Below are 15000 nucleotides of genomic sequence, written 5' to 3'. Positions count from 1 at the left end.
TGTGACACACAATTATCAAAAGATAGAACATATATTTTAAACTAAAATACATTTTATTACATATAACTTTAAAAAGTCCTGTGGAGGTGTTAAAGAAACGGACAAATTTTGCACAATTTTATAAGCATAGTACACATCGAATGTCTTTATAAGTCAATGTTAGTTCTGTTCCTCAGGACATCTAGACAAAGCTCTCCTATGTCACTAATAACACGTGGTAATCCATCTGAAAGAAAAATAAGTTCCCACATAGTACAAGACATACTGTCCATCTCACATCTAAAAGTGCAGGCAACCAAAAAAACTAAGATAAGGAAGGTCTTTGTTTCTTAACCTTGCTTAAGTTCTGATGAAGAGGGCACTGCCCTTGAAACACGTAAGCTATGCCTGTGTGGATGAGCATTGTACTAAGATCAGGACTGGATTGATTTTATGCTTGCAGTTTTTCACTTTTTTTGCGTATATTGGATTTTATATTCCTTTACAATAAAATGGTCTCAAGGTAACGCACTAGGCTGCTGCGCTTGTTCTTTTTATCTTTAAGTCTTAGAATAGTACACATGGCAGATCAGAGGCTGCATTTGACCTGGTTTATTAGAATACAGCATATCCCATCAATGCAGACTTTCACCCATGAAATTAATAGTTGTTGTACAGGGGGGGTAAATGCATTATATTCTTGGTGCCCCCCACTTCCTAAATCCTCACCTAGGCAAGGATGATGTAGTATCACTCACTTGCTTGGTGCAGTTCCCCACTTCCTGATTCTTCCCCTAGGCAAGGATGACGTAGTATCACGCACCCGCTTGGTGTGGCCCCCCACTTCCTGATTCTTCCCCTAGGCAAGGATGACGTAGTATCACTCACCCGCTTGGTGTGGCCCCCCACTTCCTGATTCCTCACCTAGGCAAGGATGACGTAGTATCACTCACCCGCTTGGTGTGGCCCCCCACTTCCTGATTCCTCCCCTAGGCAAGGATGACGTAGTATCACTCACCCGCTTGGTGTGGCCCCCCACTTTCTGATTCCTCCCCTAGGCAAGGATGACGTAGTATCACTCACCCGCTTGGTGTGGCCCCCCACTTCCTGATTCCTTCCCTAGGCAAGGGTGACGTAGTATCACTCACCCGCTTGGTGTGGCCCCCCACTTTCTGATTCCTCCCCTAGGCAAGGATGACGTAGTATCACTCACCCGCTTGGTGTGGCCCCCCACTTCCTGATTCCTTCCCTAGGCAAGGATGACGTAGTATCACTCACCCGCTTGGTGTGGCCCCCCACTTCCTGATTCCTCACCTAGGCAAGGATGACGTAGTATCACTCACCCGCTTGGTGTGGCCCCCCACTTCCTGATTCTTCCCCTAGGCAAGGATGACGTAGTATCGGCTACCTGCTTGGTGTGCGCCCCTTGGAAGTGCAGTCACAGTAGATCTGAGGGGAAGATCTGAACTGAGAGGAAACTGCTGATTTCTATCATCCAATCCAATCCTGTGCATTTCCTTGCATGTCCCCCTCAGATCTACAGTGACTGCACTTCCAGCTGCACTTGTTGTGCACAGTGGATTTGCCTTTAGTAAATAAACCCCAATGTTTGGGCAGGGACAAAGTATTGTTTCATTCAGAACCTGGCAGAGCCCCAGAAGACCCGACACATGTGCAGACCTGTCCTAGGGCTATACTAAGCACTTACCTGATCCTGTGACCTGTCTGAGCATGCGCAGGTTTGTGGAATTAGAACAACCATTGTCTGGAAAAGGGGGGTTTCAGGATTGGGCTTGGTCTGTAAGGAAGATGGCGATGACCTCAATGAGTCGAAGGTAGGCTGTTTGTGTGGGGTTTTCCCCATACAGGGATATTTATTAGAGGCAATTTTATATTTATATAGGTAGATTGACCCATTTTGCTTGCAGTTCAAACGCACCCTAATGAAGAAATTCAAACACCCGTAATATTTGGTAACAAACACGGTTTTTCCTTGGGATGAGCTGCATGTGTTCAGATGAATATGCAGTGTTTTGATTGGAAGATCCGTCAACACGAGCCCTTACCTTTTTTGTTTGGTGTGCAGATACAAAGTTGAATGCTTCAAACTTGGACGCTGGCTGTCTGCACTGTGTTTTTGAACGTTTGGTTGATGTTTTTCAGGGATGGTCCTGGTACGGAGCGAGAACGGGCAGCTGTTGATGATCCCCCAGCAGGCGCTGGCCCAGATGCAGGCTCAGGTTCAAGCACAGGCTCAGTCACAGGCACAGAATGCAATGGCTACTCGGCCTGCAACGCCCACCACTGCCCCACCAGTGCAGATCTCCACAGTACAGGTATGGCGGTGAATCGAAATATCTATATACATGTGCTCTAAATGGAAGGATTCTGTAGTCCTTTTAGCTATAAATCAGATGAGCCGCTTCCCACTGCGCATGCTCACAGCTGCGGAGGGTAGGGAATTTTCACAGGTTACTGTTTAACCGCTTGCTGACCGCCGCAAGTACATATACTGCGGCGGTCTCCCCCAGCCAGGCAAAGTGACGTACCGGCACGTCACTAGCCTGTCACTGGCTTGTGTGCCAATAGCGGGCGAGCGTGCGTCCGCCCCGGCTCGTTCCCTAACAAGTCAGTGCCTGTGACCGGCGGACCCGATGTCCGCCGGTCACTCGCGATCGTTCGCCGGGAAGGGAGAAAGGCAGGCGGCTAATGTAAACAAGCCGCCTGTCATTCTCCCCTGTGTAAAAATGGAGATCAGACGGTTCTACTATGTAGGACCGTTGATCTCTGTTTTTACACTAGTAGCCATGTCCTATCACAGTTAGAAACACGCCCCTAGGACACACTTAACCCCTCCCTCTCCAATACAGTTAACCCTTTCCCTGCCAGTGTCATTTTTACAGTAACAGTGCATATGTATAGCACTGATTACTGCAGTAATGTCACTGGTAACCCCCAAAAGTGTCAAAAAGGTCAGTCAAGAGTCCGATCTGTCCACCGCAATGTCGCAGTACCGCAAAAAAATCGCAGATCGCCGCCATTACTCTTTAAAAGAAAAAACACCAAAAATGACAATCTTTCCCTTTGTTAGTAAACGCAATAACTTTTGCGCAAACCAATCAAAATACGCTTTTTTTTTTTCCCCAAACATATGTAGCATAAAACAAATTGGCCGAAAATTTAAAAAAATTTTGATTTTTACATTTTTTTTGGGGGAATTTAATATAAAAAAAATGTGAAAAATATTGTTATTTTTGCAAAATTGACGCTCTTTTTTTTATTAATAGCGCATGATCAAAAAATCGCACAGGTGATCAAATACCACCAAAAGAAAGCTCTGTTTGTGGGGAAAAAAAGGACGTCAAATTCATTTAGGTACAGCGTCGCACGACCGCGCAATTGTCCGTTAAAGTCACGCAGTAAAAAATCGCAAAAAAACCCCTGGTCAGGAAGGGGGTAAAATCTTCCGGGGCTTAAGTGGTTAACGTTACACCACATCAGCTGTTGCCGCGCATTACATTAAATCATCTCTGCTCCAACCCATCACACTTCCTGATCTCAGCTCCAAAATGTAAAAGCGGCGGCGGATCTATGAAAATATAACTCACGGAGCCGAGATCATGTGGGACGCCGCACCTGCTGATGAATGAAGCGCGCCCGCCGGGAAATCTCAGGTTTGGAGCGGAGATGATTTCCTTTACCGGCATGCGCAGTGGGACGCGTGGCAACAGCTGATATATGACGCGGTGTAACGTTCAAAAATACTACCGCATAAAAATTCACTATCCTTCGCAGCTGTGAGCATGCGCAGTGGGAAGCGGCTCAGCTGTTCAATGACGTATCTGGAGCTGTGAGCAGGCGCAGTGGGAAGCTGCTCAGCTGTTCCATGACGTATCTGGAGCTGTGAGCAGATGCAGTGGGAAGCTGCTCAGCTGTTCCATGACGTATCTGGAGCTGTGAGCAGGCGCAGTGGGAAGCTGCTCAGCTGTTCCATGACGTATCTGGAGCTGTGAGCAGGCGCAGTGGGAAGCGGCTCAGCTGTTCAATGACGTACGTGCACAGGAAGTGACGAGGGTAGGGAATTTTCACGAGGTAGGGTTTTTTAACCTTGCATCGGCTGCTACTCTGAGTGCCGATCGCAATTGCATTCTGGGTAGCCCAGAACCAGGAAGAGGAACACAGTGGGGGACACCATGGCTTGAGATGCCCACACTAGCGATGGCCGCGCTCTGCAATCAATTTTAAAGGTAAGTATTTATCATTAGTCAGTAATTGTAATGTGGGGCTAGTGTTAGGGTAATTGGGGGTAGCTTAGGATTAAGGGGGTATTTTTAGCTCAAAAAAGTGTATGTGGCCGTAACTCCGCTTTAATGATTGCATTGCGATACATCAATATCCTCTAGACTAGAGGGAGGCACTATTTGCATGCAATTGTTTATCATAGAAATATAGTGCAGCAAATGAACAGGAGTTGAGTAAACTTTTTACAATGAGTGCACTGCTTACCTTTTACATTTGTATATTTTATTGGGCAGGAGATCACGCTGACACAGCAGGTGATATATAAATACTGATCGCTCTATGATGCAAATTAGCTTAGGAAAAATAATAAAGCATCAAACACCTGTCGTATTTTTCACTGCTGGGGATTATATTTCTCATTCTTTTATCTCTCTGGCCTGCAGTCTCCTGGTGCACCTTTGATGGCGCGGCAGGTTACGCCAACTACCATCATCAAGCAAGTATCTCAGACTCCAACGACTGTGCAGCCCACCACCACACTACAGAGACCCCCTGTTGTACAAGTAAGTACCCCCTCCATGATTCACCAGCTTACCACAGTTTATGTATCCACTGCAGGCACTGGGTGCTGCTATTGTCATACACAGCGTACAGCCTGCCATGCTGTGTTCATTCATATCCTGGGGACAGCATTGTGATGTCATCTACAACTGAATCCTTATTGGTCACATGGCCTTTTCAACAGCAGCCAATCGCAAGAGGGATCCAATGTTTCATTGACTTAAGGGAGGGGATTTGCTAAAACTGGAGAGTGCCAAACCTGGTGCAACTGTGCATGATAGCCAATCAGCTTCTAACTTCAGCTTGTTCAATTAAGCTTTGACAATAAAACCTGCAAGCTGATTGGTTTCTATGCAGAGCTGCACCAGATTTTACACTCTCCAGTTTTAGTAAATCTCCCCCTATTGTGGCCTGTTCTGATGTTTGGAAAAAGAAACAATAACATTATGGCAAATAAGGACATCAAAATGTTTCAGTATTCGTGTTCTCTTGCCAAGCTGTTGGTTGGCGCATCCTGATGACATCACAATTCTGCAATGCACGTTATGACTTGTTGATGTCTATTGATCATTTTCCCCAATACTTTTTTTTTTTTTTTGCAACAACCATCATTCTGTCATGGATCACTCTGCATGTCCATCAGATCTCATAAATCATATCAATCGGTCAGAAAAGACTTCGCTCAGATCAGTTGTAGGATTGAGGGAGATAGACGTGCTGAGGCTGCCACCTAGTGGTCATTTAGCAGAATTCCGTCATTAGAATGTAGAATAACATTTCACTTTAGATTTTTTTTATTTTTTTTCCTAATCCTTTTTTATTTTATAGTCTCCTGTCTTTTGTTTTTTCTGGTAGTGTTGGGTAACTATATACTATCAGATATGTCACATATGACTAAATATCAGATTATCTTTCTGACATTAAAGCACCCCTCATTGATATGGAGAAAAATAATGGATTTTTTTCAGCTCCTTCTATTTTATGGTTTATTTGGGGTTTTTTTGGGCCTAAGTTTTTATAAATATCATAGATTAATGTATGGATAATCTGTAGCCTGTAGTCTCCTCTGTCATCCAGACCCTTAAAACCTTCCAACAAGTTGCATTAAAAGCTAACAAAGCCTAAAGCATATGTCAGGGCATCGGTGCATGATCATTTCCACGTGTCTCATTCCATTTAAAATAGAAGTATGGGATTTTTTATTTAATTTTACAATCATACTTACCTAGTTAGTTGTCACATTGGTCCCCCGCCGGCTTTGAGGCTGAGAACTGATCGATCAAACACTACAGATTGCTCAGTTCTCAGAGCTCCCTGAGCAGAGAGCTGGTGACTATCAGTCACCGCTCTCTGCTCTACCCCCCTCGCTCACTGAACTATCAGGCTGTGGAGGGAGGCGGGAGAGGCCGGCTCAGCCCAGTGCTGGTTCAGGCATAAGAGCGGATCCTGACCATATGGTCACAATCTTTCCGGAGCCTGGCCCGGCTTTGTGACTTAAGCAGACAATGGGCTTCAGCCCGCTGTCAGCTGAAGATGGGTCACAGGAGTGCAAAACAAACTGCACTCCTGTGATCCAATGAGCAAGTACTGAAAAATACCTCTTGATCTTGGACCTTGCTCCTGGCTTCTAACTTCCTGTATTAGCCTTCTTTACTACACCGAAACTACAAGAAAGAGTGTCAGCCCTGGCCAGTTGTCATTTACTGAACTACATACACCCCCCCCCCCTAACTTCCTCTATTAGCCTGCTTTACTACACCGAAACTACAAGAAAGAGTGTCAGCCCTGGCCAGTTGTCATTTACTGAACTACATACCTCTGCTTTTGCAATGTAGATATTGATATAGGAGATTACACGTCCACAGTCCTTCCATGGGTGTGGATCTTGAGGATTGGATCATTGGATACTTTAAACCAGCCTTTCTCAACATTTTTACCCCAGAGGAATCCCTGAAAGAAATTTCATTTCTCAGGGAACCCGTAGTAAGATAGGTCCTTTAGGCATTAGTAAGAAAATGCCCCTAGTATTGGTAGTAGTTGAGAAGAATGCCCCCCCCCCCCCCCTTTACAGTGATGGCCAGAATGACTCCCTTTGCAGTCATGCCACCTGCTCCACCAGGTGGCATTGGACCTGGAACTATGCAGGCACCATTAGATAGGAGGCGAATTAGCCACAGCTCAAGGAACCACTAGCTATCTCTGGAGGAACCCTAGTTGAGAAACGTTCCAGCATAGACCTATACCAGGAACCACTAGCTATCTCTGGAGGAACCCTAGGGTTCCATGGAACCCTGGTTGAGAAACGTTCCAGCATAGACCTATACCACAAACTCTTGGCATAATTCCATCTATATTGCAGTTAAAAAGTCTAAAGACAATTTAAGAAGATCCTGGCCTTTGCAGTAGACTGTCCCCCATTGCTGGCCCACTGCTATTAGCACGAGGATAAAAAATGATCATATAAAGTTGGGTATTAGATAATTATACTGGCTTGGTTGAAGGCATATAGTGATTTTTAATTGAAGAGTTGGAGAACAGGAGGAGTCTTTATTAACCACATTTCCAAAATACACTAAAGCTTTCATAAGTTTTACTTTTTTTTTTTTTTTCTCGCCAGTGTTGTGTTTCTAAGTTGGCACCATTGCTCATTACCCACCCGGCCTGTTTTTACCACTTTTTAGGCAGGCCTTTATTGATTTCTATGTACCGCCAGCCGAGAAGCGGCACGGTGCCCATCAGCCAGTTATAATGTCCGTGTTGTCTCTCCTGCACAGAATCAGATAGTGCTCGGCAGCACGGCGCAAACTGCCACTTTGGGGACAGCGTCGGCCGTCCAGACTGGAACCCCGCAGAGAGCGGTGCAAGGAACTGCTACCCCAGCGACAGCCACCACGGTACAGCGCCCCTGAGTGTCCTCAGACTGGAACCATCTAACAAGATGGTGCCCTGTATAGGTTTCTGTAGGATTGGGAATATGCTGCATAGGTACATAGGGCGTTTTAAGGGGAAGTAACAAACTAGACCTTAATAAAATTTAGGTTGCTCGCTCATTTTGTTTCTGGAAAACAGCCCACTGCAAATTGGAGCAGACGCAGAAATGTATATTGAGTAATAGGACAGCCTTGTTTGAACTGCCGTGATTGGTGGTCAATACTGGAGCTCCGAGTGAAGCTTTAGGACAGGAATTGACATGTAAAGATAATACAAGCAGTAGCAGGAATTATGGGTAAATCAGGATTCCCGGAGTGCTCCTTGACAAAATAAGGTTTTGCTTCTAACAACTCAAATTGGTTCCAATGTTAAATAAAAGCTCTGCCTGCTTAGATCTCTGTAATGCTGACCTTAAATGTTGCCATCTTATTTGTATGGTCTACCCTAAGCTGGCCATCCACATGGCAATCTGTTTGTGTAATCACCTTTTTAGATTTCCAACAACCATGTGGTGTGAGGGCCTAATTGATTATATTATATATAAATTATGAATGCAATATTAAGGAAGACCCTTGCACTACATACAGTGCCTTGAAAAAGTATTCATACCCCTTGACATTTTCCACATTTTGTCATGTTATAACCAAAAACGTAAATGTATTTTATTGGGATTTTATGCGATAGACCAGGGATTTGCAAACTGTGGCCCTCCAGCTGTTGCAAAACTACAAGTCTCATCATGCCTCTGGGTGTCATGCTGGTGGCTGTCAGAGTTTTGCTTTTCCCTTATGGGACTTGTAGTTCTGGAACATCTGGAGCAGTGTTTCTCAACTCCGGTCCTCAGGGCACACTAACAGGCCAGGTTGGCAAGAAAACTGAAATACATCCCAGGTGATATAATTTGCTGCTCAATGATTGCAGTATTCTAGTCTGCATCTCCCCAAGGTAATACCTAAAATCTGGCCTGTTAGTGTGCTCTGAGGACCGGAGTTGAGAAACACTGATTTGGAGGGCCACAGTTTGCATATCCCTGCCATAGACCAACAGAAAGTGGCACATAATTGTGAAGTGGAAGGAAAATGATAAATGGTTTTCATAATTTTTTTGTGAAAAGTGTGGCATGCATTTGTATTCATCCCCCTGAGTCAATACTTTGTAGAACCGCCTTTCCCTGCAATTACAGCTGCGAGTCTTTTTGGGGATGTCTCTACCAGCTTTGCACATCTAGAGAGTGACATTTTTGCCCATTCTTCAAGCTCTGTCCGATTGGATGGAGAACGTCTGCAAACAGCAATTTTCAAGTCCTGCCGCAGATTATCAATTGAATTTAGGACTGGGCGTTGTAACACATGAATATGCTTTGATCTAAACCATTCCATTGTAGCTCTGGCTGTATGTTTAGGGTCGTCCTGCTGGAAGGTGACCCTCTGCCCTGTCTCCAACTCCCTCAAGTCCTGGCCTGTCAGTTTAGGTGGACGGCCATGTCTTGGTAGGTTTGCAGTTGTGCCATACTCTTCCCATTTTCAGATGATGGATTGAACAGGGCTCTGTGAGATGTTCAAAGCTTGGATTATTTTTTTATAACCTAACCCTGCTTCAAACTTCTCCACAACTTTATCCCTGACCTGTCTGGTGTGTTCCTTGGCCTTCATGATGCTGTTTGTTCACTAAGGTTCTCTAACATACCTCTGAGGGCTTCACAGAACAGCTGTATTTATACTGAGATTAAATTCTACACAGTTGGACTCTATTTACTACTTGGGTGACTTCTGAAGGCAATTGGTTCCACTAGATTTTATTTAGGGGTATCAGAGTAAAGGGGCTGAATTCAAATGCACGCCACACTTTTCAGATATTGATTTGTTGAAAACCATTTATCATTTCCCTCTCACTTCACAATTATGTGCCACTTTGTGTTGGTCTATCACATAAAAGCCTAATAAAATAGATTTTCGTTTTTGGTTGTAACATGACAAAATGTGGAAAATTTCAAGGGGTATGAATACTTTTTCAAGGCACTGTATGCATTTGCCTATTCAAGGGTATTGTGCAGGGTTTTGGATTGGGATCTGTAATTCTATGCCTCTGAGGGGCCAGTGTCAACGGGCTTTGAACCACAAATGCAGCATGCTTCTTGGATCATTCCGGATTCATTGCAGTTGACCACCTTTTAACTTGCTTTGACCTCCCAAGCTGCTTTTGAATTCCTTTAGACTTCTATAAAGGTGCCTCCAAACACCTGCCAAAAAACATCTGAAAAAATGCCTAACAAAACGCCAGAAAACAATACACTCAGGTGTGAATGGAGCCTAAAGCCCATTGATACTGGCCCTAAATGTGACTGCTTTGCTATGCTGTAATGTGACTATAATGCCTCCAATGCAGTTTGCACACCTGGCCCTTCATAGATCTGCCCTCCATGGTGACCAATGATGTTACAGGGGGCAATTTTGGCTTGGCAACGGGTGTGATACATTTTAGGCACTCTGTGTTTTATATTGGGCATGCCCCGAGCGCTGTTAAAAGCCAATGAATATTGAAAGTGATTTTTTTTTTAAGGCGATTTAACAAGAAATGGTAATCCTCTTACTGATTGAGGTTCTGCAGTGGTAAGATGGAGAGGTTCTTATAGCCCCCCCTCTAACCACATTGGGTATGTCTGTATTTTAGGTCACTCTTACTCACAGCTTATATCATGCATTGGGGGTACTGTAGGTAATATCTATATTGCAGATCCCTGTCCTAGAAAAGCCCAGACTCTGGGACTTCTTAGTGTAGTCACAATGAATCAGACAGGATATTCCCAGTTTTCCTAGAAATCCCCGTAATATAATACTCCATATTCTTGAATCTGCAGCCTGTGGGGTCATGTGTTATTTCTGGGATACCAGGCTGACATTCTAACCAGGATTATTGAACAGACAGGTCTTCAGTGATGGCATTTTTTAAAATTCTTGTTATGGTAATACATCGGCTTTATCCTAATTTGTACTTCTTCTGTGTGTGTGGGTGTATTAAAGGGCACCTGTTACCTAAATAGAGAGAATTTAAAATATTTCCCTGCCCTCTGAGCCCTCTCCTTTTGATCTCACTCAGACGTGTAAAGCTAGGTGGTTTTTATGCAGCAGATTGATTCCCTGGAAGAGACGATGTGTGTAAAGAAATAGAATAGTATTTAAAAAAATATTTTTTAAAACTCAATGGCTTAAGTATAAACTGTAATTAATATTCTTTGTATGCTTCAGGAAACCATGGAAAATGTGAAGAAATGTAAGAATTTTTTATCCACACTCATAAAACTGGCCTCATCGGGTAAACAGTCTTCAGAGACGGCAGCTAACGTTAAAGAGCTAGTACAGAATCTGCTGGTAAGTGGTCTGTCTGTCCATGTTTTCCTTGTCAGATTACACATGGACAACAGAAAGGGGGCATCATACTATCAACCTGATGCCTCCATTCTGTTGTCCATGTGTCCTGCTCAGCCGGATGCTTCCTTTATATTGCCATTGTGTGCTTTCTCAACCTGATGCCTCCATTCTGTTGTCCATGTGTCCATTCTCTGCCCCATGTGTCCTTTCTCAGTATGACGCCCTCTTTCTGTTGTCTGTGTGTCCTTTCTCAACCTGGTGTCTCCATTCACAGTTCCATGTCTCCATTCTGCTGTCCTTGTGTCCTTTCTCAGCCTGATGTCTCCATTCTGCTGTCCTTGTGTCCTTTCTCAGCCTGATGTCTCCATTCTGTTGTCCATGTGTACTTTCTCAGCCCGATGCTTCCTTTTTATTGTCTGTGTCCCTTCTCAGCCCAATGTCTCCATTCTGTTCATGTGTTCCTTCTCAGTATGACGCCCCCTTTCTGTTTTTTTGTACTTTCTCAGTTTGATGCTTCCTTTATATTGTCCGCTTGTCCTTTCTGTTCTCTGTGTGTCCTTAGCCCAATGTCTCCATTCTGTTGTCCGCGTGTCCTTTCTTAGCCCAATGTGTCCATTCTGTTTTCTGTGGGTCCTTTCTCAGCCCAATGTCTCCATTCTGTTGTCCGCGTGTCCTTTCTTAGCCCAATGTGTCCATTCTGTTGTCCGCGTGTCCTTTCTTAGCCCAATGTGTCCATTCTGTTGTCCGCGTGTCCTTTCTCAGCCCAATGTCTTCATTCTATTGTCCGTGTGTCCTTCCTTAGCCTGATGCCTCTATTCCGTGTGTCTGTTCTCCATCCCATGTGTTCTTTCTCAGTATGACGCCCTCTTTCTGTTGTCAGTGTGTCCTTTCGCAGCCCAATGCTTCCTTTATATTGTCCATGTGTCCTTCCTCTTCTTGATGTCTTCATTCTTGATGTCTTCATTCTCAGTCTGATTTCTCCATTCTATTGTCCGTGTGTACTTTCTCAACCTGATTTCTTTATTCAGTTGCACTTGTGTCCTTTCTAAGCCCAATATCTCCATTCTGTTGTCTGTGTGTCCTTACCTCGATGTCTCAATTCTGTTGTCCGTGTGTGCTTTCTCATCCTGATGTCTCCATTATGTTGTCCATGTGTCCTTCCTCTTCTTGATGTCTTCATTCTCAGTCTGATATCTCCATTCTGTTGTCCTTGTGTCCTTAGCCTGATGTCTCCACTCTGTTGTCCATGTGTGCTTTCTTAGCATGATGCTTCCTTTCTATTGTCCATGTGTACTTTCTCAACCTGATTTCTTCCTATTTTTGTACTTGTGTTCTTTCTCAGTCTGATGTCTCCATTCTGTTGTCCATATGTCCCTTCTCAGCCTGATGTCTCCATTCTGTTCATGTGTCCTTTCTCATTATGACGTCCCCTTTCTGTTCGTGTGTATTTTCTCAACCTGATGCCTCCATCCTGTTGTCCGTGTGTCCTTTCTCAGTTTGATTCCTTTATATTTTCCGTGTGTCCTTTCTCAGCCCAATATCTCCATTCTGTTGTCCGTGTGTCCTTACCTCAATGTCTCCATTCTGTTGTTCGTGTGTCCTTTCTCATCCTGATGTCTCCATTCTGTTGTCCGTGTGTCCTTTCTCATCCTGATGTCTCCATTAGTTTGTCCGCTTGTCCTTTCTCAGCCCAATGTCTCCATTCGTTTGTCCGCTTGTCCTTTCTCAGCCCAATGTCTCCATTCGGTTGTCCATGTGTCCTTTCTCAGCCTGATGCCTTCTAACCTATACTAAGAGAATAATGAAGCCATCCATTGCTGACCTTCTGAAAATGCTAGCTGTCTGGCTGACCCTGACTTTAATACATCCCTTGTGTCAGACCTAGAACAAGCACACAGATGGGGAATGTCATTGAAGTTGGAGCTTTGCATATTTGACATGACAGCAAGCTAGTATTTTCAGCAGTGGTAGCTTATGTACTTTTCAGCTTTTTTTTAATTTTAATTTTTTTGTTGCTTTTTATGCTTTTTTTTATGCGTCTGTTCTCAAGTCCTGGATTCACCTGCACATTACAGCCCTAAAGGCCTTCTATAGGGCTCTTTTTCAAGGCAGAAGATACAGCCCCTTGAAATCTATGGGGCTATAAAGTGCTGGTGAGTCCAGGGCCCTACGCATAAGTGAGCTGATAGGGTCAAAATTTGTGATTGACGGCTCCTAGGCATTACATTTACTGCTTATAGGAGGGACCTAAACACAGGAAAGCTAATGGGGGTCATTGCTTGTGATTGACAGCTCCTAAGCAAATTCTGTGTGCAATGAATGTCCCCCAAACAGAGGTAGATCATCTTTTGAAAAAACAAATTTTGCATCAGTTTAAAGCTGCTGAATTATTTTCTCACCCTCTTAGCAAAGGTGGGACGATTGTTACCGTCTTTGATGTTTGAAAGAAACCCCGTGATGTAACAGCTTACGTTTGTTGGATGCTCTTCACATTGTGAGAATAAACGTAACAATTCCATATAAACTCTTTTCTCCCACAGGATGGGAAAATTGAAGCAGAGGATTTCACCAGTAGATTATACAGAGAACTGAACTCTTCACCTCAACCTTACCTTGTGCCTTTCCTAAAGGTAAGACCACTCCAGCCACCCTAGGCCTTGTGTAATTTCATGGTGTCCTCTGACACAGGTGAACTCATCTGCATGTGACATTCTAATAGCACACCGTGGAGGAGATTTACTGAAACCGAGGCACACAGAATCTGGTGTAGCTGTGCATCGGGACCAACCTACCTGACAGGCCCCACTGCCGAAAGGGACTGGGGACATACAGTAAGATTATTAGTCCCTTTCTCTGTAGCCTCAGCTGCACAGGTGAGTGAATAAGAAGTGTTCTGAGGCTTCCTGCTCATTGACAAACTGAAGCATAGTTTATTATGCTTCAGTGATGAACGGACACAGGAGTGATTGGTACCAATCATTCGCTGTGTTCATTCAGGAAAGGAAGTGGTCAGTAAATAATGTTTACGGGCCCCTCCCCCCCGCTCTCTGTCGTCAAACATCCTCCTTTGTGCCTGCAGTAGCTGCCAATGGAAGAGGAGAGGAAAGAAGCTGGCAGTGCTGCGGGGGGAAAGGGGCACACGAGGGGGCCTGGAGAGCAGATGAAAGGGGCGCATGTGCTAGAACCAATTTCCTTGCAGTGCAGCCAGAGGGATAAAGAGGAGAAGCTGGCAGCAGTGCAGGGGAAGGCAGAAGATGATCCTTGTCTGCAGTAAGACAGTACCGCCAGCCATCCTGCTCAGGAGATGCCCGGGCACCTTTTTAAACTGATCGGACCTGGGGCCCAGAACAGGAGGGCTGGCTGTACTGTCTTATCAGCGGCCATGGTTGTGACCAATCCGCTTCGAACTTCAGCTTGTTCAATGAAGTTGGGGCAATAAATTCTGGAAGCTGATTGGTTACCATGCAGAGCTACACCAGATTCTGTGTGCACCAGGTTTAATAAATCCTCCCTGTGACTCCAGTTCATGTTTCTGGTCGATGTGGTGAACACCCTAACTGCTACTTTCTTCTTTTTATTTATGTGGTCCCATCCAGCACTTAGGCAGAGATATTGAAATGCCTGTATATGAAATGTCAAGACCTTATGTTTTTTTTTTTTTTTTCCTAACCATATGCAAATTTTAGTTGGCTGTTGACTTGTTAAAGGGAATCTGTGAGCCTAAAAAATAATTTCATTACTTCCACATCGCCCACTGTGCATGTATGTGATTCTGTGTATTGGTTTTTGGGGGCGTGCACGCTGTCCAATCACAGTGGGAGCCAATCAGCAGGTCTGGCGGCCGCCGGGACCCGCCAATCGTTCCGTGGAAACAGAACGGCAGTCTGCCTATGTAAACAAGGAAGACCACTGTTCTGTC

At 44.5% G+C, this 15000-nt stretch overlaps 1 protein-coding gene across 4 annotated transcripts in view; it reads left to right on the top strand.

The window, feature by feature from the left end:
- The window catches only part of TAF4 (TATA-box binding protein associated factor 4), a 136424-nt gene that overhangs the window by 83921 nt on the left and 37503 nt on the right, over positions 1 to 15000 (top strand). For 3 of the 4 annotated variants that reach the window (XM_082271519.1, XM_082271518.1, XM_082271521.1), the window contains exons 3-7: positions 2143 to 2315; positions 4665 to 4784; positions 7557 to 7676; positions 10959 to 11081; positions 13622 to 13711. In XM_082271519.1, coding sequence (XP_082127645.1) covers positions 2143 to 2315; positions 4665 to 4784; positions 7557 to 7676; positions 10959 to 11081; positions 13622 to 13711 — 626 coding nt within the window. The remainder of the gene's footprint in view (positions 1 to 2142; positions 2316 to 4664; positions 4785 to 7556; positions 7677 to 10958; positions 11082 to 13621; positions 13712 to 15000) is intronic. The other variant, XM_082271520.1, reaches the window with a different exon arrangement.

This window comes from Pelophylax lessonae, assembly GCF_965119305.1.
Source record: "Pelophylax lessonae genome assembly, chromosome: 11".
Classification (NCBI taxonomy): domain Eukaryota; kingdom Metazoa; phylum Chordata; class Amphibia; order Anura; family Ranidae; genus Pelophylax; species Pelophylax lessonae.
This window is presented reverse-complemented; position numbering and strand designations above follow the sequence as displayed.